Source organism: Meleagris gallopavo, chromosome 2, assembly GCF_905368555.1.
Source record: "Meleagris gallopavo chromosome 2, MGAL_WU_HG_1.1, whole genome shotgun sequence".
Taxonomy (NCBI): Eukaryota; Metazoa; Chordata; class Aves; order Galliformes; family Phasianidae; genus Meleagris; species Meleagris gallopavo.
The window spans coordinates 21,344,123-21,371,540 of record NC_139405.1 but is presented as its reverse complement, the minus strand read 5'-3'; the positions used below and the strand labels follow the sequence as shown (position 1 = coordinate 21,371,540).

Sequence of the window (27,418 nt, the reverse complement as noted above, 5' to 3'; positions counted from 1 at the left end):
AAGCTTTCTGCAAATACCATCTCGGTTCCTAGTTTCTTCATAGTCTTGCATTGTAACCAAGGAGTTTTGAAAACCTACTGTGACTCTGAAAAATCAGTCTTGTGATGTTTCACTAGCATAGGATTTTGCCTTGATAAATCAGGAACTGATTGCAGATGAGTTGGCTCATCAAATGAGACTCTTGCATAACTAGGAAAACCTTAAGTATGTTCAAATTTACTTTTTCAAATTACTGATTAAAAGAAACTGATGTATATGGGGCCATAGCATACTTAAAGTATTGACAAGCTCTGGGTAAAAAGGGTGGAAATAGCTCAAGACACTTTCTCAGAAGAAATGAGAAAGGTGGGGTGAGCAAATTTGGAGAAGGATTGTGTAGCATGGGCCAGGAAAGCTGATCTGAAGAAAAGCAGGAATAAAAAGTCAGAGCAATTTGTCTGACTATGAAGGGGATCCAGCTTTGTGTCTGCTGTTGCTGTAGCTGGGAGTTAGCAGGGCGCATCATTGCGTAAGCAAGTCAAACTTTGGAAGAAAAAAACCATTAAAAGGAAAGGAAAGCTTTTATTTTGTTTCGTTTGGGAATAGTGGGATAAGGTCTTTGAAAACTCTGTGATGTTTCTAGTAAGTTCTGTGCTTACTTAAAATAGGAGGTAGATGTAACATTTACACAGTAAGACTGAATTCCTGTTGAGCGGCATGCATTTTGGTCCCATCTGCATGTAACAGGAAGAAGTGATGAGAGCTGCTCTTAGGTTTTGAATTGCGTATGTAAAGTGAAACTGTACATTTAGCATTGGTGGCTTCTCTAGGCAAACAAGCACTTATTAGTCTTCTGAGATGCAAGATTAAGATGTAAATGTCAGAGCCCCCTAGAGAGGCATAGGCCGGGTCCCACAATGCAGTCAGGAAGGAGAAGGTTTAAAGATTTGTATTTCTGAGGATTTTCCCTTAGGAGTAGGAGGAAGCAGGAGCAAAATAAACTCACTGCATCATAATGATTTAAGTAGAGTTTAAAAACAGCAAAGAGATTTTGCCAAATGGAAGTAGATTGATGTGTAAAATAAATCCTTTATTATTGAACACTCAGTGTTTACAATTTTTGGTAGAAAGAACCAATGCTTATAAAATGGGTGAAAAAGAAGTATTCTGACCTTTCATGTATGCAGCTGAATGCTTAGTTTAAGTGAAGTGGGTGCAAGTGTTTGAATGATTGTTTGCTCAAGATGATGATCTGTTCCTTTCGAGGTCAGTGGGAGTTAAGTAACTGATTACAGCAAAACCAGGATTTCACCTTTGTTTCCAGTATAGTTTAATTTCATTTCTTCCTGCTTTAGTACTTATATCATTATTAAGTATCATCTTATTTGTTTGAGAAATTAAGAAACACAAATTTAGCCAATTCTTCAAGTATATTTATGCGAGGAATTACTCCAATACCTGTAACTTCCACCCTGGTTTTCAGAGGCAAAGAAAGATTTTTTTTCCTTGGTATCCCTATTACATTACTCCCCTATACGTCCTCTTCAAGTGCATAAAATAGTGTAAGTGCTAAATTAACTGTAAAATGAGATTCTGTAGTTCTGTGCAGTAATGTGTAACAGTTACCCTCTTGGTTTGCAAAGAAAAACAGTTTTGTGTTGCACTCAGTGCAAATTTTACCATGTGATAATAAGAGCATTTCTTCAGTTTTTGGAAATTTGATTGGTAAGGTTGACGTAACCTGGTTGAGTAACATCAGCATTTTATTCAAAAATTAATTTGTTGGGTCAGGCAGACAAATGACTGGGGAAGAAGTTAAGAAAATAGACATTTAAGTATACATTTAAATTAACAAAAGGGGGCCTTATTCAAATAGTAAACATACTTTCTATCCTTTTAGCCTCAGAAAGTCCAAATGAATTCACTTGGAGCTTCTTTCAAGCAAAGCTTTGTTTTTGTGAATTTGAGGGTGTTGCTAATGCTGTACTGTATAGTGGTTATTGAGCTGAAATTTGTGCTTAGTTGGTGTGGCACACCATTTTGTCACCTGCTTTCCAGATGGCTTTATACTGTGATTCCTGGACATATGGAGTACTACAGCTGTTCAAAGAGGGGGGAGCAATGAGCAGGCAATCCCATCACTTTAATTCTAAGCAGGGGAGATGTGAAACAATTTCTGGTCTTCACCACCCTAAGGGTTATTTTGCATCTTCAAAATGGCATATGGAAATCCTACGTTGTATCAAACACACAGATTTAAATAAACAACGTTTCATTAAAAGCAACTGTGTTTGGGAGAAAGTATAATTACAAAAGTCTGTTGTGAAGCTGACAACAGCTTTCTGAACTTCGGTGCAGTATGGAACCAGCAGAACCCCAGTGATCGTTCCATTCTCATCTTTTGGCTGTCTTAGAGACTTGGTTTGTATTTGCTTTCCTTTTCTGTAGGGCCCAACCTTGTGGCTTGTGAGGGTCGTGTTCAGGGAAGAGGAATTGCCTTAGGCCTCATATATGTGGGTCACCCCAAAAGTAGTGCCTCATATTTTCATGGAAACTACAACAGATACAACTACACAGTAACTATTTGCTAATGCAAATTTTCAGCTACAAAAAACTCTCTTTCAACATAGTCACCACTGTTAGCTATGCATTTTTGTCAGTGATGAACAAAAGTCTGCATGCCGTGCTTGTAACACTTTGCAGCAGCAGAACTCACCCACTGTTGGCACTGCTGAAACGCACCACCCATCGCCTCATGGTGCTCACGTCCACTGTTTGGTCTCCATAAATGTTCAGGAAGGATCAATAACTGTCAATGAGTGCTGTTTTTTCTGCATGGAGAAAGCCAGTGACAAACCTTTGCTTGATGCACACTTCCATGATGCCATTGTGTCAGAGTGCCCCTCTGCTGCTGTCTGTCGCACAGCAACAACATGTCCTGGAATATTGGTGGGAAGGCTCAACCTCTACAGCTGTACCACCAGCATCTATCTGCCTCTGAGATCATGGGCCAACATAGTAGAATAGGAGGCATTGCTTTTGTCATGTATATAAATTAATGTATGTAATTAATAAAGCTTTCTTTGATTTTTTAGTATTTCTATTAAAGCAGATAAAAAAGAGAGCAATAAAACCATAAAACTAGTGTGCTATGCTGTCCTGTGTTTGTGACAGTAGTGCACCAGGATGGTCTGATGGCTGTGGCTACAAATCTCAGTGAGCTCTCAAGGTGCTAGTCAGACATTTTTGGGGAAATTTTATTCTTCCTTCACTTCATCCTTGGCAATAATTGTTCACAAATGTACATACTGCCAAGTAGCAGTGATGTGAATAAGATGGGATTGTGAAGCGAGAGATATTTTTCCTCTGGTAAGAGAGGTCTTAGAGAATTCTGGTAAAGAGATGTGATCGAATCTTTGAGTTGAATATTTGCAACTATACATTACCTGAGGATTTTCAAATGGAATGTATCTGTTGATTGAAAATGGAATCACAGATGTACACTGACTTTTATGGGAACCTTGAACCCTATTCTCATCGTTCTTTTATCGAAACAGAAAGCTCGGCTGCCTACTTTTCTCTGTTCAGAGGACAGTTTTTAGCCGGTATACGAAAATGCATACAGTTATTTACCACAACTTGAGTTAGTTCACTGGGCCCTCCTTGTGCCTTGGTTTCAGGCCAGCATTGCCCCTTGCATACTGATGCGTGGTTGTTGCTGAGGGATGCGTGTTACATTTCTATGTCTGTTTCAGGAAAGCAGTTCACATTATCAAGCCTGTCCCATCTTCTTGCCTTCCAAATAAAAATTTCCCATTCTAAAAGTCATTTACTTACTCTTATTTCCCCAGTTTAATGGCTTGGCTGTGCACATTAATTCCGTGATGAGGTTTATCACCCTTACATTTATCATTGTCTTCCTTAAAGAAGTAGGCTTCCTATTCTAAATTATTTTAAGATTAATATTACAAAATAATCATGAACTGTTCCTCCTTCACTGAGCCAGTGAATTTGGGCTTGCATGTAGCAGAGAATGCTAAACTCCTGGAACCTCTGGGTAAGTTCAAGAAAGGCCCATCCTGGCATGTGATCAGTCTGCTTTTTAAATGAGCACAGCAAATGTAGTAGCAGTGTATGCCAAAAACAAGTGAACACACTGGGGAATGTGGTAGTTGTCTTACCAGTGCAAGAAAGCTTGCTTCAAATTCGAGGAGAGTAACGTAACTGGTCTGTGAAAATGCATACTTCAGCTGCATGAAGTGAAATGTCTTTGCCTTTTATAATAAATTCATAGTATCACTCCAAATGAAGCTTGCATTTAATTAACCACATGCAAATTCATTAGCTTCTTGGTAATTTCTGTTATAAGCAACATTGGTTCAACTGTGTCCTGTCATCAGCTGTGTGTATGTGCATGTAGGTATATCAATGTGTACATGTATGTTGTTCAGCTTTTTGTTGGGTTTTGGTTTTGTGGAATTATTTGTTGCATGCAACTGACTTTCAGTTAGGGTCTCAATGGGTGGTGCTCTTGAGGAAATGTTTGTAAGGTTCGTGTTGTGCATTTTGTCAAAGATGATTTTAGTGTGATAGGATGATCCATATTCCCATTCCATGGTTGATATGGCATTTTGGTAGATTTTCTTTTTTTTTTAAACGTAAGTATATCTATATCTTTATATATATCTTTTGTTTAAGGAGTTGGTGTGGTTTTAATCCTCATTTTTGAGAACATTATGGAAGAAATGAGATGAATTGTGGCAGGTCTGGTCACTAGAGTCTTGCTATCTTTAACTTTTTGAGGACCACTTGAGTAATTTGTTACTTTCTGCATCTGCTCGCATGTTGTCTTCTGTAATTAAGTGGCAGGAAATAGCGCTATTAAATAGGAAAACACTTCAGCTGGGTACTTTCTTATCATCTGAAGTGTTTCGGTTGAGTCAAATTCTCATTAAAGTCAAGGGATTTATTGTGGTAAGAGGTCTTAGCCATATGAGATTATAAGAATGCTTGGAAGATGGTAGAAACAATTTAAATCGGAGACACTTTTAGTTCACCATTACTCCAAGGAGTCATGTCAGAGAAAATTTGTGACAGATGTTGTTGGATCAGCATAGGCTTTTCAGATTTTCTGGACTGATTTGTTAAGGTCAACTGTTGGCCACATGGAGTGGCAGATGAGACTTACTGCAAAGCAGTGCTGCTATTGGGCAGAAGATAGCTTCTGAGTAGTGCTTTTAGTAAACAACTTTAAATGTTTTTTATAGCCTGGAATTCTTAGCTAACTTTTAAAGCCAGAACAAAGTGTATGAATAAAAGTCAGCGTAGGCTGTTATCTCTATTTAGTGTGAGATTTTCTTAAATCACTTTTTGCCATGGGATGTATCAAGGAGTTAATCTTAAGTACACAATTTCACATAAGCAAAACTTGTGATTTCTTAACTAGTTGAAAGAAATAAAGGTTAAATTTTATTTTACTTTTAAGCATTTTAATTGCTTTTTTTTGCACAACTCTTATTATGTGCATTCAGTTGGATAAAATGCATGTTCTGGGGATGGTTGAGCAGATAGGAGGGTGCTGTGTTATATTTTTAAAGTAGTGCTCACATGGATCTGTTTGCAAGTCCTGCCTGATGATCATCTGCAGAATAGTTTATCTGTAAGTGGTAGAAGCTGCAGTTCAGCACATTGCCTTGATTGCTCCTTTGCAGTCCTTTGGATTTCTGAAATGGAAAGGTGGAATGTTTTTATGAACATACATGTCCCAGACAGGATCGATCAGTGTGCCTCCTGTACCTTTAGTCCTGTGCCAAATCTTTATTTTGGCTGTCTTCTGTATGGACTTCCTAGTATCGTATGTTTGAGAATGGTGTTGTCTTCCAAACTACCTCCTCAGGAAGAGAGCTTGTTTACTCTGAAGATGTATAATGTTGGTTTATCTGACTCCCTTATCTGACTTGCAAATCTGAGCTCTGTTTAGTGAAAACACCCAGGGCAACTCCTTCTAGAATTTCAGCAAGACCTGTAGACTACTGTAGGGCTATGGCTGATTGGAAAATGTTTGCTGCCAAACTGCATTAACAAACAAACAAACAAACAAAAAAACCACCCCAGAAACAGAAAACCCTATTCTGTTAGGAAATTGCACTTATCCCTTAGATGGCAACATATTTCTAGATGGGGAAAAAAGAATACCGATGACAGGATTCCTTGGATACCCAACGTGGTGCATAATTCCGATCTGAGTGGCCCTAGCTGGGCTGCTGAGCTACCAAAACCTGGAACTGTGGGAGCATCTTTTGCAGATGCAAAGACATAGTGAAAGAATATTTTAGACTACCAGTATAGTGAAGTATGCTGTGAGATTTTCTACAGGGGCTGCATCTTTCACTAGAATGGAGTTTAAAGTTTGCTTTCTGAGGGAGAGGAGAAGGGAAGTAAAATATAGTTAAGATTTTTCAGTTATCTCATACCCATGAAGTTGGAGGATATGGTTACAAATGAGACGATGAAGTAACAGCTTGATGCAGCTGAGAGAGGAGTTTCTGCTCCCATCTCTAACCTCGTGCCAGACCTGGTGATCATCAGACCCCTCCAGAAGCCATTTAACTTCTCTAATATGGCCATGTTATTGAGTTAAAGCAGCTCACAGAAGGGCCTGACAAATTCCAGAGCCGGTGTTGAGGGATAGATGTGACTGGGAGCAAAGGAGGGAAGGGATGAGTGCATGACAAGAGAGCAGCGGGGAGGAAGACTTCTCCTTGTCATTGTCAGCCAGCTGTTTTGCTGCCTGTCAAGCTGCAGGCATAAGCTTCTGAGAGCTGGGAAGTGTATTCTGTCCTCTCTTGTAACATCAGTTGCATCAAAACCGTTAACGATGTCTTACCGTGCCTGCAACATAAACACTGGCACTCCAGCCTTTCAGGTGCTTCAGGAGATTGCAACAATAACAAGAACTTCACATGACAAAAATAAATGTTAAAGTGATGTTAGGCAGAACTCCCTGTGCTTGGTTTAGATGGGTTAGACCAAAGTTTACCAGAACAGCCTCTTTCTGCTCTGGAAAGAGCAGACTGTACAGCAATGTTGTTGTTCTAATGAGGTGAGGGGGAAAAACACAAAACAAAACAAAAAAAAAAACACCACCAAGCATGGTGTTCCATAGTGCGTGTGCTTCTCCTGCTGTGTCATGTCATTAAGGCTTCATTCTTTGTTTGCAAATCCCTCCGCTATTGAGTACAGCTGCACATAGTGAGTTAATTTTGCACTGCCTGGGAAAGTAAGTTTTTGGAATTTCCAATTTGTGTAGCTGGGAAGGGAGCTTTTGTGGGTTTGGATCCCGCTTTCTGCTGAAGCAAGGATTGTGTTAAGTTCCCTGGCTTTGCACAGGAGGCTTTGGATAAACAATTACATTTAGAAAGGAGAAGTATCTTTCTTTTCCTTCCAGGAGGAGCGCCTGTAAACATAGGAAATAAACATACTGTGGGAAGATGTCACTGTAGCTTGCTGGCTAGTGATACGGTGATGGTTGTCTCTCCAGTTAAGTGCTGGTGAGGTTGGTCAGGGATTGTCAAGTTTCCTATCTATATTTTGTTGGGTCCTTCTTAAATATAAATAAATATATTACCTTTTAACTGAGTACTCTGTGCTCGGACTTAGATTGCTAACATCACAAGTGTGAAAGCACTTGGTTTAGAGGTATTGTCTGTAATCATTAGACTTCTGTAAATAGTAGAGAGGCTGGGAGTTTGTGCTATGGAGTGCGAGGATCCAGTGAACTATTTTCATCAGTTACAAGTGCAAGTTAACATCTGCTGTGCAAACGATCAGAGGCAGTGGCTGTCTTTAAAAAGTCACAGTTAAAGGGAATCATAATTTACAATGGCTTTTTTTTGGTATTGGGTAGAAGGTTTTGTCTTCAGGATTTTCTGCCATCATATCTGATTAAGGATTGACTTTCTGCAGCTGCCTGAAATTTCATTACTGCCTTCCCAAGGACCTCAGATCTACTGACAGCCTTTCAAAGGATATAAGAATGGATTTAAAGAATTTCCTGACTTGTGCTTCTGCCATGCAGCCTCTAGAAAACAAAGCTGAGGCAATTGGATTTTGATCACCTGGATCAGATGTTGTGTAGGCCATTTTCAGTTTTTTATTATTAATGTGTCATGACACACTTCCAAACAGGATTAAATGTCTTAGCTCTGTTCTTCTGCTTTAGACTCCCTTGTGTTTTGCTTTCTTCCTTCTCTCCTCCCTGCCCTTCTTTTAAGCGATTTTCCAACAACATACAGCAAATACATGCGCTGGTAATAGAATTCAGGGTTTGTTTATTTTGTCACTTCGAAGTACAGCCTGCCAACAAGGTTATTTTCTTTAAGCATCCACTGCCTACTTTGAACCTTTGTTGTAGTGTATGGCTCTCACGCTACTTAGGGTAAGCAGCTGTCTTTAACTTCAGATGGATGGTATAAATCTTCACAGACTTTAAATTGAAACTACTTTAAAAATCATCCTGCCGGCTGTTAAAGTACTAAAACTACAAGCTCTGGTGGTGTTGCAGTTATGGTGGCACAGGTTTTCATTCACAGAACTGGAATACACTATTGCAACATGACTTTGGTGTGGTAGAGTAGTGCCTAGCTTCTTTTGTGCTGCGGTAGTTAAACCAAGTTCAAGACAAGGCTTTAGGGGTCAGAAGGCTATCTGACAAAGGAGCTTTCCCATGTCCCCAGAGGCTTACCAGGGAACCTCTCCTGACATTCCTGGGATACGTGTGCAGTGTGTCAAGCAGGTCCTGCACTGGTGGAGGCAGGTAGTACTGATCCAGCAGAGCTGCTTGTCCTCTTACCTTATTTATTATGGTGGTTGCACGTCATTTTTATCTCTTGCAGATGTCGTGGTTATATGATTTCCCCGTGTTGTTGTGGAAAATAGATGTGTAGAAGAAAATACTTCCTTCAGTTTGGTTCTGAGTGGTACAAGGAACAAAAATGAGTAATGAACTGGTTTTTCATCTGGAGAAATGTCTAACTAAGCTAGATTGGATTGTTAATGGAATGGACTGATGTGTGGTCAGAGAGATATGATCCCTGTTTCTCTAATGTCTAAATAAAAGTGGCTAATATAGAGATTTCTTTGATATTCAAGAGAAATTAACAAGTGAGTTGATTATTTCTTCTGGATTCCTGTTACTTGATTTCAGCATTAGGTCTTGAATTTGTTTTCACCACTATTGCAAATGTTCAGGTGACATCTGCTGGTTTTTGAAACTCCGAAGTTTGGTTAATGAAGCTTCATTTTACTGACCATCAACCGAACACAACACGTGCTGCCTCTCGCTGCTGGGCTTTTGTAGTGTGGAGTACAGCTGGGTTTGTAGTGAGGCAGAGTTAGAGGAGATGCGAGTCCTGTCTGAGGCTGGCTGCGTGCTTGGGGTTACTATCAGAAATAAACGCCTCCTGTGTTGGTTCCTTTAGCTCAGCTTTTTGGATTGTCTCCTCAGCATGTCACTGTTATTGCTTTGTTGCTATGATACAGCACTTACTCATGCAATCTGCTGCAGAATATTAGAAGCTCTGAGCTGAAATGTTATGTAACTTACAAATGTTTTTACAGCTGATACTCATTATTTTGCACAGAGGAGCGATTCATGTCTTTGCTATCGTGTGATCTGTTGATATCCGAGAGCAACAAGCATCTTCTGCAATTTTTTCTTTGGAAGAAATGGTTCAAATATCAGAATTGCCATACAATAGTATGGATTGTTCTTTACGAGGGAGTAATAACCACGAGCTTTCTTACAGGATCCCTGAAGCTGTTGTGCTCAGTTAATAGGCTGTCAGATGGCACAGGAGAAGATGGTACAGTGTTCTGATGTTGGAGCTTTTGGGACACAGCATGCACTTGGGATTTTGCATTTAGTCCATTTTAGCAGCAACTTCTTTGCTTGCATGGAAATGAAAGGATTCTACCAGATTATTAGTGAATGTTAAAACCATTGCTGACTGTTGGAAGTGGAAGGTGTTTTGCTGAGAAACTTGAGGAACTGACATCATCAAAATATGTTTGAGTCACTAAACTTACAAATTTAAAGCTTGCTAAGTTAGAGTAATCCTAAAACGATAAGGAGAAGCATAAGATCTTTCTGTGTTTTGTTCAACCTTTAAAATGAGCTTAAGATTTTCAGCAGTGTTACAAGGCTGCTGTCTTTTTCTCGTCTTCTTAATTTCCTTCTGATGAAGTGGCAGTGCTAAAACAAATACTACAGGGGATGAATGAAACTAAGAGATTAGGTTGTCTGCCTGTAGATAGGTCTTGGAAGTTGTACAGGGGGAAAGCATTCCTTACTCCCAGATAAAATAGGGAACAGATAGGGAAACAAGTGAAATCCCAAGTGACTGATAGATGAGGTGGTACTGTGTTACTGGAGTGGCTGAGAAGAAGCCTGACAACTCAAGCAACTAAAAAAAAAAACGCAGACAAAGGGCACCTGGGTGCTCAGCATTGGCCTGGGCACTGTGACATTGGTCTGATTTCTCAGTTAAAACCATGGCTGCCTTCGAACAGTTACATTGTGAGGGTGTATTCTATTTGTGAAGTATACATTACTCAGTGATCTAGCTGATGTGCAGCTAGCGTGAAATACTAATGGAGGAATTTTGCTTATCAGCTATCAGAGAAACCGCACTATCAAATGGAAATGCCAAGTTGTAGACAAACACATTGCTCCAATAGGCCAAAAAAGCTGTAAAACCTTACGTGACTAAGACTGTAATAAATTACTTAGACCAAAACATCAAAATTTGGGGTTAATCCTTTTGAAATATTGGAGTTGATTCTCAAGGGAAACATTCATCACATGATATCAAAAGTATGTGAGGTATGTTGCATCAGGGTTAAAAAAAAAAAAAGACGAAGTTCCTTCAAAGCTGATTTTACAGCTTTTAAGCAGGTTATATAATAAAGGATTAGGGAATAGAATGAGATAAATCGGATGAATGAGAGGTTAGTATGATGCACTGCTTGTGTATGTGACTGTTGGTGAGGGAGAGCTGGTACTTACTGAAGGCTGTGTATTTCACATAAAGTTAATTCACTTGTTTTCTATGTATACATTTCCTGCCTTGCTTTCATTTGGGCTTCCATGAAATACAAGTTTTGAACGATGAGCCATTGTAACATACTTAAACAGATACTTTCAGTATCTTTCTCTTTTCACAGTATTACTTAGCTTATTAATTTGCTAGGTGTACAACATACCATTCCTCAGTTAAAGATCTGACAGATTATGCAAATTTTTGTCAACTGAATTTGCTTTTATGGACTTTGGTGTTTGTTGTTTTTTTGTTTTCAATAGATGCCACCTCCAATGAACAGCAAGATCTTTTCTGCCAGAAGTTGCAGCAGTGTTGTGTGCTCTTTGACTTCATGGACTCTGTTTCAGACCTGAAAGGCAAAGAAATTAAGAGAGCAACACTGAATGAACTGGTTGAATATGTTTCAACGAATCGTGGAGTGATTGTTGAATCAGCTTATGCTGACATAGTGAAAATGGTAAGTAGAATCTGGAACTGAATGCTCTAAATTGAATAAAGTATCCTCAATGAATCAGTTTACAGTTGTGATGGCATCTAAGTCAGAATTGCTGTTGTTTTTTTCTGCTTATAAAACACAATGTCATTTGTTAATGGTAACTTGGCTTAAAGGAATATTTAGGAAGGCTTGTAAAAAGTAACAAAAGAAAAAAGCAACACAACTTGAATATTTTATTTATTAGCTTAAGTACATGCTTCTAGGGTAATTAAAATGAAGGAATTGGTATACTGCAGGTGTTTGCATTTTGTATATGTTTTGAAGTCGTTCTTATTCAGAAAATGGAAATATTTCAGCGCTACCTGTCCTTGTTTATTTAAGAATGTCAGTGAAACGATAGCATGAAGTCTTCTGGTAAGGATTCTTGTGGCTGCTAGCGTCAACAGAAAGGTTTATCAGTGTGACAAACTGTATGTAATAAATACACAGTGTGGCTGTTTGTTAGTACTGTTTGGGCCTCAGAGAGCTGTGCTGGATTAGCCTAAGTGGTCTGCTTGAGTTGTAAACCACAGAATGACTTGTACTGTGCAATTTCTGCAAATGGCTTGTTGAATAAGCAACAAAATATGTGGCCATTATCTGCTGACATTGCTAGATTTTTATACGCATTTTAAAATGCTACCACATGTATCTGTACTGTGTGTGCAGGGAACACAACTGAAGGACTTGAAAAATGTTTCAGAATATTGCCAAAATTAATTTGTCTAGAGATTTGAACTTAAAAAAGAATGTGTTGAATCCCTCTTGCACTTAGGCTAGCAGTTGTCTAAACTTTGCTTAAGCTTACATGTGCCCAGTGCTGACCTCAGAAGTAACTGTTGAGCTGGTAAGCAGAGCAGTTTCAAGCACATGGCCTGCAACTTTTATAATTTTCTATATGCTGAAGCACTGAAGTCTGTTGTTTTTTTTCCCTTCAATGTTTTTCTCTTTCTTTTTGTGTGAAGCTCACGTGGAAGGTCTTTACTCTAAGTAAACGTAGGAATTATACCAGTGTAACTAAGGGCTAAGATTGTTGAAACAGATTATCGAAACTGCTAATTGTTTTGGCTGTTTCATAGGATACTTGTTAAGCTTTACAAAAGATCTAGGACACTATGTGTGTGTGTGTAGTATTGGTTTTTAAGAGGCACTGTGTTTCCATACTAAATGGTTTTTACTCAAGATCTTAGGGCACAGAGAATGTCTACCTATATCTTGGCTTCTTTCTTTTCTTTTCCCACTGCTGGTGGCACCAAGCCTGAACCCTTTTCTATCTGTGTGTCCTCTGCAGCCTCTTGTTGGAAGAAAGAATACACTAACTAGCCTGTCATACTTGCTGAAGGGTGAAGAGATTTTCTTTTATATTGGAGTTGTTTCCCTTTCTTGGAGATACTGTGTTAGGCTGTTCTTTTGAGGTTATTGTTGTTGTGCAAATGATTGGGCTCTGTGGATGCTTATTTTTCCTTCCAACAAATTTCCATCTCCTCTTTTTCTTAAAATAACAAAAAATGAAGAAGGCCTTAAATGCTCAGTGAGAGCTTTTTCAGAGCTTGAGACAAAAGATCTCTCCAAGCCTGAACAGCATTTCTAGTCTCCCTGGCAACTGGCAGCAGAAAAGGTCTTTGCTATGAATTAGGACTAAGTACCAGCTTTCTGAAAGAGCCCTGGATGGGTCTGTCCCTGTCCCTACAAACAACATGTGTGTCGGGTTTGAGACCTTTCTTTGTACCTTCCATGAGATTTTGAAAAAAACCATATCTTTATTTTTACTTGTCAAGCTTTTGTTTTCAATGTTAATACATTAAAGGAAAAAGCATTTGAGTTCTTTGCAGAGTTCGAAGGATAGTGTTTTTGAGGCAAAAAGTAGAAATCAACCTTGGTGAAATTCCACAACTACCTGACTTGTAGTAAAGGATGAACAGACCACAGAAATTCCCTTAGAAAAGCTGGAGTGGCATCAGTGACAGAAACAGAGCTCATTTCTTTCCAAGGCCCCTTGTCTCTCTAGGCCTGGGATCACTTTCTTCCAGTTTGCACAGATTTCATTGGAATTGCCTGTGTTTTGGTGAGGCAAAGTCAGCAATCCCTTACAGATATCCAGAGCTGAGATCTGTGCAGGTGAGGAGGTCTCCTAGGAGGTCTCCTTCTCTCTGCATGAACTCTGGTACTGTGGCAGCTGCTGAGCCAGCACCCCGCAGTTGTGCCCAGAGTAACTGACCCTACTCTGCTCTGAGGTACAGAGCACTGGTTGAAACGATAGTGCTATCTTTTCAGGCTGCCAAGGATGGAACAAGGTCTGAAAGATGTCTTTCTGTTTAGGCAGATTTGCAGGACATATACTGTCAATTATTATTTGGTCAGGCAGCCTGACTTTCATGTAATTCTGTTGCCGAAGTCTTTGGTTTAAGAACTGAGGAAGAATTTGCATGCAAATAGTTTTGAAGGGGTAGCGCAGCTCCTGCTAGGTTGTCTAAAACTAGCAGCTTCTCAGTTTGGAAATTTCTTGGTCATACTCTGAAGATAAACAGCCAGTTAGAGTTTGGCATAATGAATCTTTCTAAAAGTTTAAAATCAGCGGGAGCTTTGAAAGCTCTAAAACACAGTGATTTTGGGAGCACAGCGGGAATGTCCCTCCAGTCCCCATTTCTGCCTCATCCTTGTTTCTCTACCAACCTCCCCTCATTCTGCACCAGCACATGGAAATGTGATGTAAATTGATTATGGATCCTAGCAGCGATGTATTCAGAATTTCAAAAGGTATCACATATGAGAAATGAGAACTGAATCTGGTGACCCTCCAGATGTTTAGCTTCCTTGGAAGTAGTGGGAAGTAGGGGATTCTTTTCTATTTCAGTGCAAATAATAAAAGATGCTTTATCTTAACACTTTAACTGGTACATTTTCAGCGACCACTTTACAAAAGTTTCTGAGGTTTAGAAAGCTAATGCTGGGTTTCTGTAAAAGCTGATGGAGCTGCAAAAGCCTGTAGAACTCTGCTACGACGTGTGTGTTTAAAATCACTGTTTTGGGATAATACCCATCCCCTGCTTAGGAATGAAAAGGGTGGTTTTAAATAATAGGAGAGGTTGTTATTCTTCTACAGAGATATGTTTGGTAATTGGTACTCAGTTCTAGCCTCAAAATTGTTGTATTCTGTATGGAAACTGAAGCTCTGTGCTAAAGGGTTAACTGATTCAGTCCAGCAAGATGCATCTAGAAATAAAAGGTTGCATTTTCAAGAGATGTTACCAGATGTCTTGCAGGAAGATATAGGTGAGCCTTGGTAGGGGATTGATTTGTATTTAAACACTTTTCTTGGTTACCTTCTTGCATATCTGGTAGAGTAGTCATTGTCAAGTAACAGAACCAAGTCAATCCCCGTTCTCTCAGGCTCCCTCCCCAATTTTCTCCCTCCAGCCAATTTTATTCATGTCCCTTATGTTTACAACACCACACAACAAACTGCAGTGTGAGCTAGGAGATGGTGCTCTAATGCCCATCGATACAGAACATCACTGACCTTCTAGTCTAGAGCAGCAGTGTCTGCAGCTTTAATGTGTGCCAACAGGAGACAGTGACAGGGAATGGAATGAAGGGCAAAGGAGGAATTGAGAAGTCAGTGTATGCAATAGCTTTGTATTTTGTTTAATGAAGCAGCTGATTCTTCTGTGCAGAGCCAACTGGGTGACTTCTGGATCTTTTTACGTCCTTTTACAGGATCCTTCAAACACCTTGGAGACTCCATGGAAGCTGTGCAGTAGCATTTGCTGCAAACTGTCAAACATTCTTTCTTTTGTGTTTAATAGGGTTGGGTGGATAGCAGCTATTCGAAACAGATTTGATTGAAAAGGCTAATGAGTTTGAAATTTAATTGGAAAAATTGGGCTAAATGTGTTCGTGAGAGAACAGCGGAAAATGCAGAAATGAAATTAACTTCATGTTCTCTATTGTTCATGTTAAAATGATTTAAAATCTGATGTGTTGCATTTGGCAGATGACATGACATTTATTTTTCTTTTGACATCTGAAAGATGGGTCTTCTATCCAGACTTGAATATAGTTGAAAAACCTCCTTTTAAATCTGCTCTCTTGAAATTGATTTGACATGACTAGGTCATACTTAAAGTAACTTGGTAGCCATTTTTGCTAGCTTTTCAAAGTTCCTCTGTGCTAGATCAAAAGGTTACAATTATTAGATATGCTTGACTTCCAAAAACCTTGAAATATCTTGAAGTTACAAAAGGTAGAAAACTGTAAGCAGTTCTTTTGTTGTTGTTGTTTTTCTTACGAGTGAAGAGCATCTTGAAATATAGTTAAGAAGTCTAAAGCCAGATACATTTTTGGGATTGTCACCTTCCATGTGAGAAGATCTGTGTCTGACTCATAGTTGTGCTGTATTTCATGCCTGATACAAAGCTTCAGCTTGTGGCATCGTGCAGTTAAAAACCAGGCTTCAGAGGGAGGAAGTGGAAATTTTCTTTGAGTAGTTTTGAAGAAAAAATGTAGGTATGTCCATATCTGGCTGCAAGTGTATACAATAATGAAGCCATCAGTTACTTTCTTAGTATTTTCATTGGTCTTTGGAAAATGTAAAGAAAAAGTGAGGTTGTTGTTTGTTTGTTTTTTAAGCTGGTGTTACTTGGTGTAATTTTAAGATAAAAGCAGTACCTTTCTCTGTGTGGTCTGTGGAAGCAAAGAAACGATTCCATTAACATGTATTTTTTTCTGTTACAGATTAGTTCTAATATTTTCAGAACACTTCCACCTAGCGATAACCCAGATTTTGATCCAGAAGAAGATGAGCCAACTCTTGAGGCCTCGTGGCCCCACATACAGGTATGGGTTTCCTTTATTGTTAAATAAAGGAATTTTATTGTCAATTTATTTATTTATTGTCAAATTCCTTTATTGTTCAGACCTTCTTGTAAGGTATGAACTGACCTGAGATATCTGAGTAATTTTGTACCTTTGGTATGAAAGTCAGAATTGGTTTTATAAGAATATAACTGAACTTCTGTGATTGGAAGAGGGGAAAAAAAGTGAGGTTTTTCTTGTATGAATATGGAGAAACATAAGCATTCCAAATTGTCTAAATTCTCTTTCTTGTTTTGAGTGATTTGTAGTGTTAAAGTGTGGTGTGTGTATCTCTGTCTTTAAATGTATCGATGTTCTGGGTAATTATGTTCTTTATTTAGGAAGTTTGTTTTGTGCACTTGATGAATTTTTGTATGGTTTCAATAAAATGTAAGTGAATGTTAACAATTCAGTTTCTTATCACAATAACAAAAACAGCAATAGCTTTTATTTGTCTTTTGAGCAAGAAATAGATATCTCCTCATTCTTCCCTCCCTCTGTTCAAGAACTTTACAATATAGGCATTGTTATTTGCAAACAGTAGGTTAGTTATTCTGTTGTTGCTCTCCTCTACCAATCTTGTGATTTTTATAGCATCGCTGTATCAATGACATGATTTACTTGTGCTATTGCTAATTTTTTTCTCAATTATCAGTTAAAAGTTGAACAGTCCTAAATCACTTGTCATCATCCAGGTTCTCAGGTTGTCATCCAAGGTACTCAGTTGTGTAGCAACTTCTAATAAAGAGTAGAAGATTAATAGTTGCTAAGTATCTGTATGCCATCTGCTCCCCTCTGTCCTTAAAATACTGCATGAAGATACAATATTTTATGTCCTTACAAGGGGCATGTGTGTCCCCGTGCAGTGGGGGGTTGCACAAAGGCTATGCAAATATCTCCTAAAGTCGGTAGAGGCATCATTTGACTTCCAAATGCTCCTGTCTCCCAGGAATAAAATTTGTAAATGTGTGCTCAGTTCACTTTAGGACATGACTGAACTATGGTTCTTACATGGGGAAAAAAACTTGTGGTTTCTGTGACCATTTCACTTTGTGCTTTAGGCTCATTTATGGGAAAGTGGAAGAGCTCTTTGTTGTGTTATTGTTTGAAGTTTTACTTTTGGCTTTTTCTTTTGCCTTTTTCTAAATGAGTTTTGGCCAGCCTATCTGATTACTGATGGTGGATTTCCTGCTCCTGCAGTCAATCTTCCTGGTCCTTGGAGTAGATTTGCTCAGTGCAGCACAATGGAAATAGTTTGTGTTTTTCTCTCCTTTAGCTCTCCTTCAGTTCTCCACCCTTACCTAGATGGTAGAACTCAAAATTGTTGTCTGTCATGTAGCCAGTTTTTTGGGAGGGAAAAGAAAAGAAAATCTGACTCTACTGTTCTCTGTTCTGATGAATCTGTTATTTCACTGTAACATAACGTTACAGGTAATAGCTTAGTAAGTTACCAGCAACATGCGTAGCCACTACAAAAGACTGTAGACCTGCAGTAAAAGCTAGAGTCACTTGAAAGACATAGCTTTAAAGTTATACTCAAGGTGGTTTGTAGCAACCAGACTAGATTGAACAAGCTGGCATTAGAACCACCCTGTGTTTCTGGGCTTAGCAAGCTGTAGGTAGATGGTGGAATTGTTAGCTCAAAGCAGTAATATTCTAGTGGTCTCTGCAATAATGAACAGTGAATCACCAAAACATAGTAGGAGTTATTTGCCATAACTCCTTTACCCAAACAGACTGATTTTTTGAGAATTGAAGCTACCAAAGCCAGCAATTCTCCCCATGATTTAGTATTCCTAATGGTAACACTTCAGTTGTGCTTAGGAAGGTTAAACATAACTGTCTGTTTATTTGGTTGGTTTTTTTTTGTTTTTTTTTTTTCCCAAGGCTAAAATAACCAGTGTCTGTTGTGTTTAGAACCCATCCTTGTTCCCCTTGCTGATACTTAGGATTGTGCTTCTGTTTTCAAGCACAAGTGTAGGGGAGAAGTAAGAGGCTGAGTTATTCAGAAATGGCCGTTACACGGTTGGGACACCATGGGTGAAGTTTCCTAAATTTCCCGAGGTTCCCAGGGAATCCCAAAGTTTCTTGCTACCTTTTATTATCTGTACATTTTTAAGTGTGGCTTCCATAGTTGTATGTGGATTTTTGAGCATGAAATGTTTGTTTTTCTGAAAGCTCCTCTCTTTAAGAGCAGTAGCAAAAACGGTGGTTCCAGAGTTGCCTGGATTATACAGAGCATTCACATGGTAACTGATTGATCTTCTCTGTACTCGAAATGAGATATGCCATGTCATCAGATATTGAGAATCTGACATCAATATTGGTTTAGCCTACGACGCTGCTAGGGCATTATGCTTTAGCCTCATTCTTCTGCTGGATGTTTATCTCAGTTCCCATATCTATTTATAGAAAGAAGCCATAATTGTCCTCCCTCCCTGCCTTCCTTTAGGGTAAACAAAACAGACCTATTTAGTCTTGGCTCATAACAATTGCTACTCTGGCCCTTCGCTGTTCTACTGGCTCCTCTGTATCCTTTCAGATCTGAATATGTTTTCTCCAGCATGTAGGGTACTGCACATATCCCTCTTCTGTCATTATCTTATTGGAAAATCCCAGGATTTTGTTTGTCATTGCTCTGGCTTTGCTGTGCTTTTGCCCCAGCTGTGTAGCTGGGGAACTTTGTCATCCTAGCATTCAGAACCAGTATCCAATCCTCCTTTTCTCACCTTCAAAGCTTGCTGTTTCTTAGTAGAGCTCTTTCTTATCTCTGCAGCTGACTTCGCAGTCATTTAGTTTCATCCTGTATCTTTGTTGTCCCTTTCTTACCAATAACCTGATGTTCTTTATTATTTCTTTAAATCAGACAATAGCTGCCAATATTGTGGCTTCATTCCAGCAGCTTTCATATAACTATTCTTGTTGTGTTTGCTGATAGAAATATATATAATATACAAATTCAGTACTTAATGAAATTTAATTCCAGCATGAATTCCCATGGCACTCTGTTACCTCCCTCCAGTCATGTTCCCCATTTCAGTACAAACCACTGAAATATTTATCTAATTTCTAGCCTGAAAGAATGAGTAGCCATGGTTTAGTAACTCTTCCTAGTGGAAGTTGTTGAAATACATGCCTGTATATGTTACCTCTGTGTAGGTTTTATTCCTCAGTCCAGGCAGTATGTTTGTATTTATCTGAAGTGTGCGTTAGTTCTCTCAGTTCTCGAGCTGAGAAATAGGCATTGAAAACATAAGAAGCCCTGAATGCAGCTAATCTGAAGACATCTTTCTCTCAGTTCTGCCTTGCTTAAGAGATGCCTGAGGTGTATTTTACAAATCAGAAGGTTGCTTGTGTTCTCCCCCACCTGCCACTGTTATGGGTACACACGGTTGTTTGTCTTGGACTTGTGATGAATCCAATAGTATGGGACTTGTGCTCTGCCTTTTTTGTGCCTTGCTCTGCTGCCTCAGGCCTTTGCTGCCTCCATCTCCTCTCTGTCTCTGGGCCTTAGGGATCATAACAAATAGGGACTCGAAGTCAATAGAAAGAATATAGTACGAAATATACAGGATACTGGGTGTAAATCTGCAGAAGGTCTTACTCTTTGAATGGAATGCCCAGTGTATAGAAATGTAATGTTGTGCCAAGCGCTAAAGTTTGTATGTATTCCTTCAGCTTTTCCAATATGATCATTTTTGGAGCTGTAAGCTCCATTTTTAGAGTTTGAATCTGAAACCTGTCTCCAGGAGTACTTAGCAAATATATCTGAATCTGTTTTTAGGGAATTAAATACTGATAGAGCACTTAATTTTACCCTCAGTGTTGACAAGTGTTTGGTAACTTATTTCTACATAATGCATTTTTAATGTAGTAGGAAATGTGAATTTGTGTAATACTTCATTTTTGTTGTAGAGTGGTATTTTCAGTTATTTATTTGTTAAGCTTAGAATCTTCTGGGAATTAAAATGCTCTTGGTGCTTACGGTAAACTGCACTAGAGGCCATGATGGTTTTCATTTGTAAATGTTAATTATGTGAATAGTCCCACTGACTCGGGTAGGGGATAAGATCCATAGGATGGTGTACTTATTAACTTGTTCAAAATTCTCACTTTGATGTTTGTAGTTGGTGTATGAATTTTTCCTAAGATTTTTGGAAAGCCCGGATTTTCAGCCTAGCATTGCAAAGAGATTCATTGACCAGAAATTTGTACAGCAGGTAAGTAGACAGGTTTCCTACCTCAGAGTTAAAGATTGCCTTTCAGGCTTAACTGGCGGTTGTTCAGCTGAGGAGATATTGAAGCTTTCACTTTGACAGAGAGTTCAATTCTAGTTGTTTCAGCAGTGATTTCTGCCAAGCAATGCCTGCTGCACAGGGAATAATTAGTAATTAGTAACTTCAGAAACACTTTGTTTTCAGATATTAGCCTCTTTGCAATGCAAGAGTTTTATTTTTTGTTAATGCAAGTTGTGTTCTTAATATTGTAACTTACCTCCAGTCAAATCAACAGCGTGCCAATGACACTGTTGTAGTGCTTTGATGTTTGTTTTCTTCATAGAGATTTACGATGGGAAATCTTACAGCAAAATTGTTTTTCCTCTGGATAAGTAACTTAATGTACATGAAATGTGTTCCAACATGTGCTGAGTTATTACTGGATGGTGTCATTCTCATATTGTGGTGTATTATATGCAGAAGGAAAATTAAATGAGAAAGCCCATGAGAAAATAGTGCAAAGTTGTTTCATCATACGAAGTTTCTATGAGGAAAAGTGAAGTAGGACATCACACCTCACCTGTCAAGGCATTAAGCTGTATGATATGGTAACAGTTCTTGTCCAAGGTTACCTCACTGGATTTTTACCATGCCCAAATGCTCATTTTTCAAAGCTTGAGCGTGAATAGGCTGCCACAGTACAGCAGTGAGAAGTGAAAATGTAGATGAATGCTTCCACTTGCTGCCTTCAGTGACTGTTTATGTGCCCGCTTCTCTGGGTTTACCCTTCTTGTTTGTAGGTGTTCCCTTCTTTTCTATTTTGACTTTCGCACAAAATTCAAACCTGAAGCTGCTGTGGAACTACTGTCCATGCCTGTCCAGTTCACTGACTGGTCAACAGTTTTTAAGAGCTATGTTGCAGTATTTCAGCTCCTGATGTTTCACAAGGTCTTTCTCTAGAGTATAATAAAGATGATGCAAAGCACACCACGCTGTCTGTGGGGAGAAAATGCAGTAGTGACCCTAAGAAATTCCTTCTGAATATAGACATGAAATGTTCTCATTCAGAGTTCTCATAGAGCAGTTCCCAGTCCCTGCTGCTGCTTGGTGTAGATGTTTGTGAGCTTGCACATCTGGACTAAGCAGGAGGCTGTAGTGATTGCTGGAGCTAAGTTACTGTGGGGAGGAAGAAGGTATTAACAAAACCAAACTAGGTGGGGGAAATACTGCCATTAGAGTCAGACAGAAATGAAGAAACTTGTACTTGCTGATTTCCCTCCCTTCCCCAGCTCATTTTTAATGCATTTGCATTCTGTTAAACATCTGTCTCCCTCTCTGTCCCCTGAGGAAATGTGCATGATTCTTATCATAGACTTGTCTTATAAAATGATTCTGCAGAGGATTATGCTTGTGTTTAACCTTGAAGGCATGAGTAGTGTATTGAAATCGGTAGAACAAGATCTTAATTAAAAAATCATAAGTATATGACACAAATTTGCTTCATTCTGATTTCTTGAAGACCGAGTAAAAACCACTCACCCCGAATTTGATAATATCATTCTTAAAATTTCATTGTTATTTTGATAGGGTAGTGGTTGGAATGGCTTTGTTGATGTCTGCTCTATGCAGACTTTTTGATACAAAGGAAATGAAACTGCTGGGTGTACTTAAATCAGCTTTATTTGAAATCTAGTTTTGAAAATAACACTGGATATCCAAATAAAATACTAAGTCAAACCGATTCTGTTTTTTTCTAATGCAGACTTTGTAAGTTAAAGATCAAGCTCAAATCAATTAGGAACCTGACAAAATGTAAGTCTTCCAAAAATAATAAATTTCAATTTAATTTTTGAAGTTACTGGAGCTCTTTGACAGTGAAGACCCACGAGAACGTGATTTTCTAAAGACAGTTCTTCATCGAATTTATGGCAAATTCCTTGGTTTAAGAGCATTCATCAGGAAACAGATCAATAACATTTTCCTCAGGTATGCTCTATCTTTATGTCTGTCCAGGTTGAGCACTATTCTGTTTTCCCTTCGTAGTCTGTGACTGCAGAGATTTGTTCTTGCACTGAAAGAGTTGGGTTTGATCTGTGATTGCCTTTCAAATATCTAAGACTTACTAAAGATTATTTATTTGGAACCTGCTTCCATTCTTGTCTTTTTTCATAATAGGTTTATATATGAAACAGAGCACTTCAATGGTGTTGCTGAACTTCTTGAGATATTAGGAAGGTAAGTTTGAGCAGACAGAAAAGATACAAAATGTTATTGTGGGCAGTGCTTGCTTCAATTTCCCTGCTTTGGGAATGGGAAGAGTATTACGGTAATGAGTGATGAAGTGCAGCCGCTGATATAATTGAATACTGTCTGGGTTACCATGTGAATATCTAATTAGGATATAGAGTCTAAATCCTTCGTTTTCAATGCGCATTTTAAAGATGACAGGCAAAATATTTCTCAAGAGTCCTCGCCTGTTGAGGAATATATCCAATAGAGTACTGATTCTTTGGTTTGGAAAATGAATGTTAACTTCAGCTCTCAAGTTGAATACAATGGTTAACCTTCAGCAGGCTGATTTTGCTTAAAGTGTGTTCAGAAAAGTCTTGAAAGTATCTTAATTACCATTTTTGTCACTAATTCAGTAATTTTTTACTTTGAAAGCTGTTTGTGGTATCTTTTTAATAATTTTCCAAAACTGACACAGATACATTTCATGGTAGAAAACTCAAAACACAAGTGGCTTAACAGACTGTGAAAGTATCATGGAATCAATCATCATGAAAACCAAGCGAATGGGATTCCATTTGCTCAGATTTATCTGAAATGTAGGAAACAAAACCTAAGGTCTTCCTGAAGGACTGTCATTTGTTCTAGGGCTGGCTCTTAGGACAAGGTTATTGAATCAAGGACCACGTGAAAGCTTTACTTTTAGGGGGAAAACTCAAAACATATTTTCAAACTGCGCTGTTGTAATAACTAAAAAATTATATGCTATCTATTTTGTTCCTCTGCAAGTTGTGTTTAAGTGATTCTGCATGAAATGGATCAGCTTCCTGATGTGTACGAGCTTTATCATTACCCAACAACTTACTTTAGATTATTTTACCTAGAGGAGGTGATGGTGAAAGTCCTCTCATGAGTCTTAGTGGGCTTCCACTCTGCTTCTCTCATATGCCTGCCAACATGCCAAACCTTTAGAGGCTGTGCATATATGTAGTTATTTTATGGCTTCGTAATTACCAGGGTTAGAAATGGAATCAGAAATCGAACGTCTGCTGAATGTACAGGAATTCTTTACTTCTTGCTAGGAAAAAATCTTTTGTTTTGATTTTTTTAATAAAAATAAATCCTGCTTATTCACGTTTTCAGTATTATCAATGGTTTTGCACTGCCACTGAAAGCGGAACACAAGCAGTTCCTTATGAAAGTTCTGATTCCCATGCATACTGCAAAGGGATTAGCTTTGTTTCACGCACAGGTAAGCTCTCACCTATTTTTAAGAGTAGTGGTTTTCTTTGTATTTGCATTTGAAGCTAATGAAAGTTTGAAGTGGTGTGTTATAATGTCAACATTTTGAGGTATTTGTAAACATATTTTTTAAGACCTTGCAGTTCTTGTTCATAAATGTTAAAATGCTTAGCATGTATTAAATGTGAGAGGATGTAACAGCGATTTGAACTCGCATCAGCTGAAGTGGGAAGCTTTTTGGTTTGGCTGTCTGTCACACTCCAAGGTTCATTTAATCCCAGGCCCTTGTTGTGTTCTCTTATCACTTTCTTAATTTAACCTATGTGCTGTGTATCAAGGAAACCTGAGTATGGCTTATTTCAGAAGTGCTCCTTTATTTCTAAAACCTTCCAGTGATTGTGAGGGGGGGAAGGGCATTGGGTGGAAATGGCAGAAAATGCATAATAGCTCTCTGGCTCAACTAGAAATTATGTAGATCCATGACATGCTGTCAGAATGCAGCAGTTATTCATTTGATTTCCATTCTTATGCTTAGTGCGGCTGTTCATCATCTTACTGGAGGAATAATGTGTATTATAGCCAGACATATGGTACTTGAGCACTGAATACATTTGATGTAAACTTACAAGTAATTCAGCTTGGCTAATTAAAAAATAGCTTTGTTAACTTAGTCCGCCAGCTAATACAGTTCCTTTATAGACAAAACAAGGAAATGAGTTTCTAATTAAAGCAAAATCATTATGACTATATAGACTACACAAGGATCAAGTCGAGAGCTCAATTAAAACTGTATTTGAGAATTAGGAATTAATTAGATCACTTGTCTTTGTGGTTTATTACTGTGCGATAGGCTGCCACGTGAAATGAAGGAACCTGTCACATGCCAGAAGTATTCTCCTAGATAGAATCAGTGCAGCAAGCTGCCCTTTTCTGTGATATGTTTAATCACATCCATTGGTACCTGAAAGGATGCTCTAAACTCAGCTGTACTGGATACTGAGAAGCAGCATTTGGTTTGCTGAGCAGGCTACTTGCCTATCCCATCACAAACCATAGAGCTACGTACCAAAACAGCACTTGGAAATGAGGGAGCAGTCCCATCGCTCTGTTTCTGCAGCACAAGGAGCCTGCCCTTAGAAGATGAAGACTTAAAGCTGGCTTAAGTTTGAGCCTTTGTGTCTTTGAACAGAGGATAAGTGGCACAGTAATGCCTTAATGGGAATTTATGAAGTCTGTGTGTGCCATGCTGTTTTTTGAATCCACACACACACATCTTTATCCTTAGGGGTAGCAGCAATAAGTTAGGCTTGTTGTAATGATTGTTTTAGGATAACAGATTAAAAAAAAAAAAAAAAAAAGTAATTCTTGATTTCAGGTTTGGCAGTACACATGTAATGCACAGGAAGAATTTTGTATCTGGGTCATATTATGAGATGAAGCATTTTGTGATTTCTCAAAATCAACCTGGTTGGAATTTAGAACTGTAACTATCATTGTGTGGCTTCTGTACGTGGTGGAGCCATGGTGGTTTTGTCACTTAACTGTGTGCTGAGTAACTAAACAGTATGTAAATAAGTGAATATAGAATGTACAGTATCACTTCTCAGACCCTTGGGCAGCGATCAATGAGGGGGGGGAGAACACAGTGTTTGGGGTTTTATCCTTTCTTATTTTCTTTTTTCATGCTCTGAAGTGCTCTCATTATAAGCTGTGCTACTTAGTTATGCTGCAGTGTCTAACCAGTGTCTGTTTAAATAATTCTGTGACTTATATTCTAGCTCGCCTATTGTGTTGTACAATTCCTGGAGAAAGATACAACTTTAACAGAGCCTGTAAGTGTTTTTCTGTTGCGTGTTTTTCTGGCTTTAATTTCAACTTAGTATTTCAGTGCAGTTCACTGGAATTGCAGAGCAGTGCTCTCTGATACCTTGATTATGATCCATAGGTGTTTTTAGGAGGGAAGAAAGCGTAGGAGAAAGTCCTGATTTTGAAAGTGCAGTTATCTCTTAGCATGCATCCAAGATAAAATTGAAATAAAAGTTTGAACCACTGAGATCACATAAATCACCTCATATGAGAATGCTCATGTGTTCCTTCCTGGTAAGAGCTGAAATTTCAGTAATAGTGTGAGCCAATAGTGTGATGGCTCATTCCTAGCATAAATTAGAAATATTTCAAGAGAATACACTGTCCCAAAATGGAAGTGAGAAAGAGTAACTACACTTTATTTAGACAGAAAGGATGCTGACATTCCAAATGTGATGTTTGTCTTTTTGGTTCCTGGCACAGCTCTTGGCAGCTGCTGTAGAGGTGCTTTGGGCATCAGTGGCTTCTGCCAGACTGCATCTCCTGCGGCACACACAGCCTGCCCAGCCCCAAAGGGAATGGCAGTGCTTCCTGCAGGCAGTCTGGCTGTGCCCACACAGAGTGCAGGCACTGCTGCAGCTCCTGGGGAAACAGTGGGACTGCAGCAGCCGGGACAGAAACAGTTTGGTCAGCAATTGGAAATCCTTCCATTAAGGAGATGTTGGAAATTTAAATACTTTGGTTATTAATGCAAACTTACAGTAACGTTGCCTTTATAAAGGAAGAGTAAAAGTTAATATATGGTAGCAAGTGAAGATGTGAGAAGCTCGAAGTGCTCGAAATGTAAATGTCAAAACTCAACGGAGCAACTGATGAAATAGCATACGGATTTCTGTTTGGCTGTAGGTGAAGTAGTATTTTAAGAAATCCATCAGAAGGCTTCATGAGTACCTTCCTGTTATTTTTCTGGCAGGAATTATCTCTCAGGGTCAATGCAGAGGACGTGTGTTCTGAGCTCATGTAGCTATGGTAGTCTGCCTTAGGTCGGTCTTGATGTTTGCAGAGCTGACAGGAGCTCATTACCTAACCCTGCTGAGTGCCACAGCCTTTACACGGATGGAATTTCATTTCATGAGAATCAGGCTGAATGTGCAGCCCTTGTACAGAAGTTGTCTAGCAGGTGCCTGCTGGTGTAAGTCAGCTTTATAGGAACCTTGTAGCCCTGGGAGGAATATTAACCTGTGTATTTTGTGCTGTGAGAACAGTACGACTTCAGATCTACATTTGTGCAGTCCTTGGAAAAAAAGGCTTTGAACTTACATATGCATGTATCAGCTTCTCAGTGTTGGTCAAGCTGGAAACTGCAACTCTAAAGAGCAAGGAGTAGGTATTTTGTAGAGGCTTGCACTTTCTAGCAGGAACATATTACTTCTTTGTCAAGTTGAGAACGTGAGTCCATGTAGTGAAGTATATTCAGCACTCGTTGCCCACTGCTGGAACGGGACTGTTGCAGCTGA

General features: G+C 38.8%; 1 protein-coding gene across 2 annotated transcripts in view; it reads left to right on the top strand.

Annotated features, from left to right (window-relative positions):
• The window catches only part of PPP2R5A (protein phosphatase 2 regulatory subunit B'alpha), a 40,579-nt gene that overhangs the window by 6,881 nt on the left and 6,280 nt on the right, over positions 1 to 27,418 (top strand). Inside the window, exons 2-8 of one of the 2 annotated variants that reach the window (XM_085219276.1) lie at positions 11,339 to 11,535; positions 16,288 to 16,389; positions 20,535 to 20,627; positions 22,480 to 22,610; positions 22,800 to 22,859; positions 23,997 to 24,105; positions 25,874 to 25,927. In XM_085219276.1, the coding sequence (XP_085075402.1) occupies positions 11,339 to 11,535; positions 16,288 to 16,389; positions 20,535 to 20,627; positions 22,480 to 22,610; positions 22,800 to 22,859; positions 23,997 to 24,105; positions 25,874 to 25,927 (746 nt within the window). The remainder of the gene's footprint in view (positions 1 to 11,338; positions 11,536 to 16,287; positions 16,390 to 20,534; positions 20,628 to 22,479; positions 22,611 to 22,799; positions 22,860 to 23,996; positions 24,106 to 25,873; positions 25,928 to 27,418) is intronic. The other variant, XM_085219277.1, reaches the window with a different exon arrangement.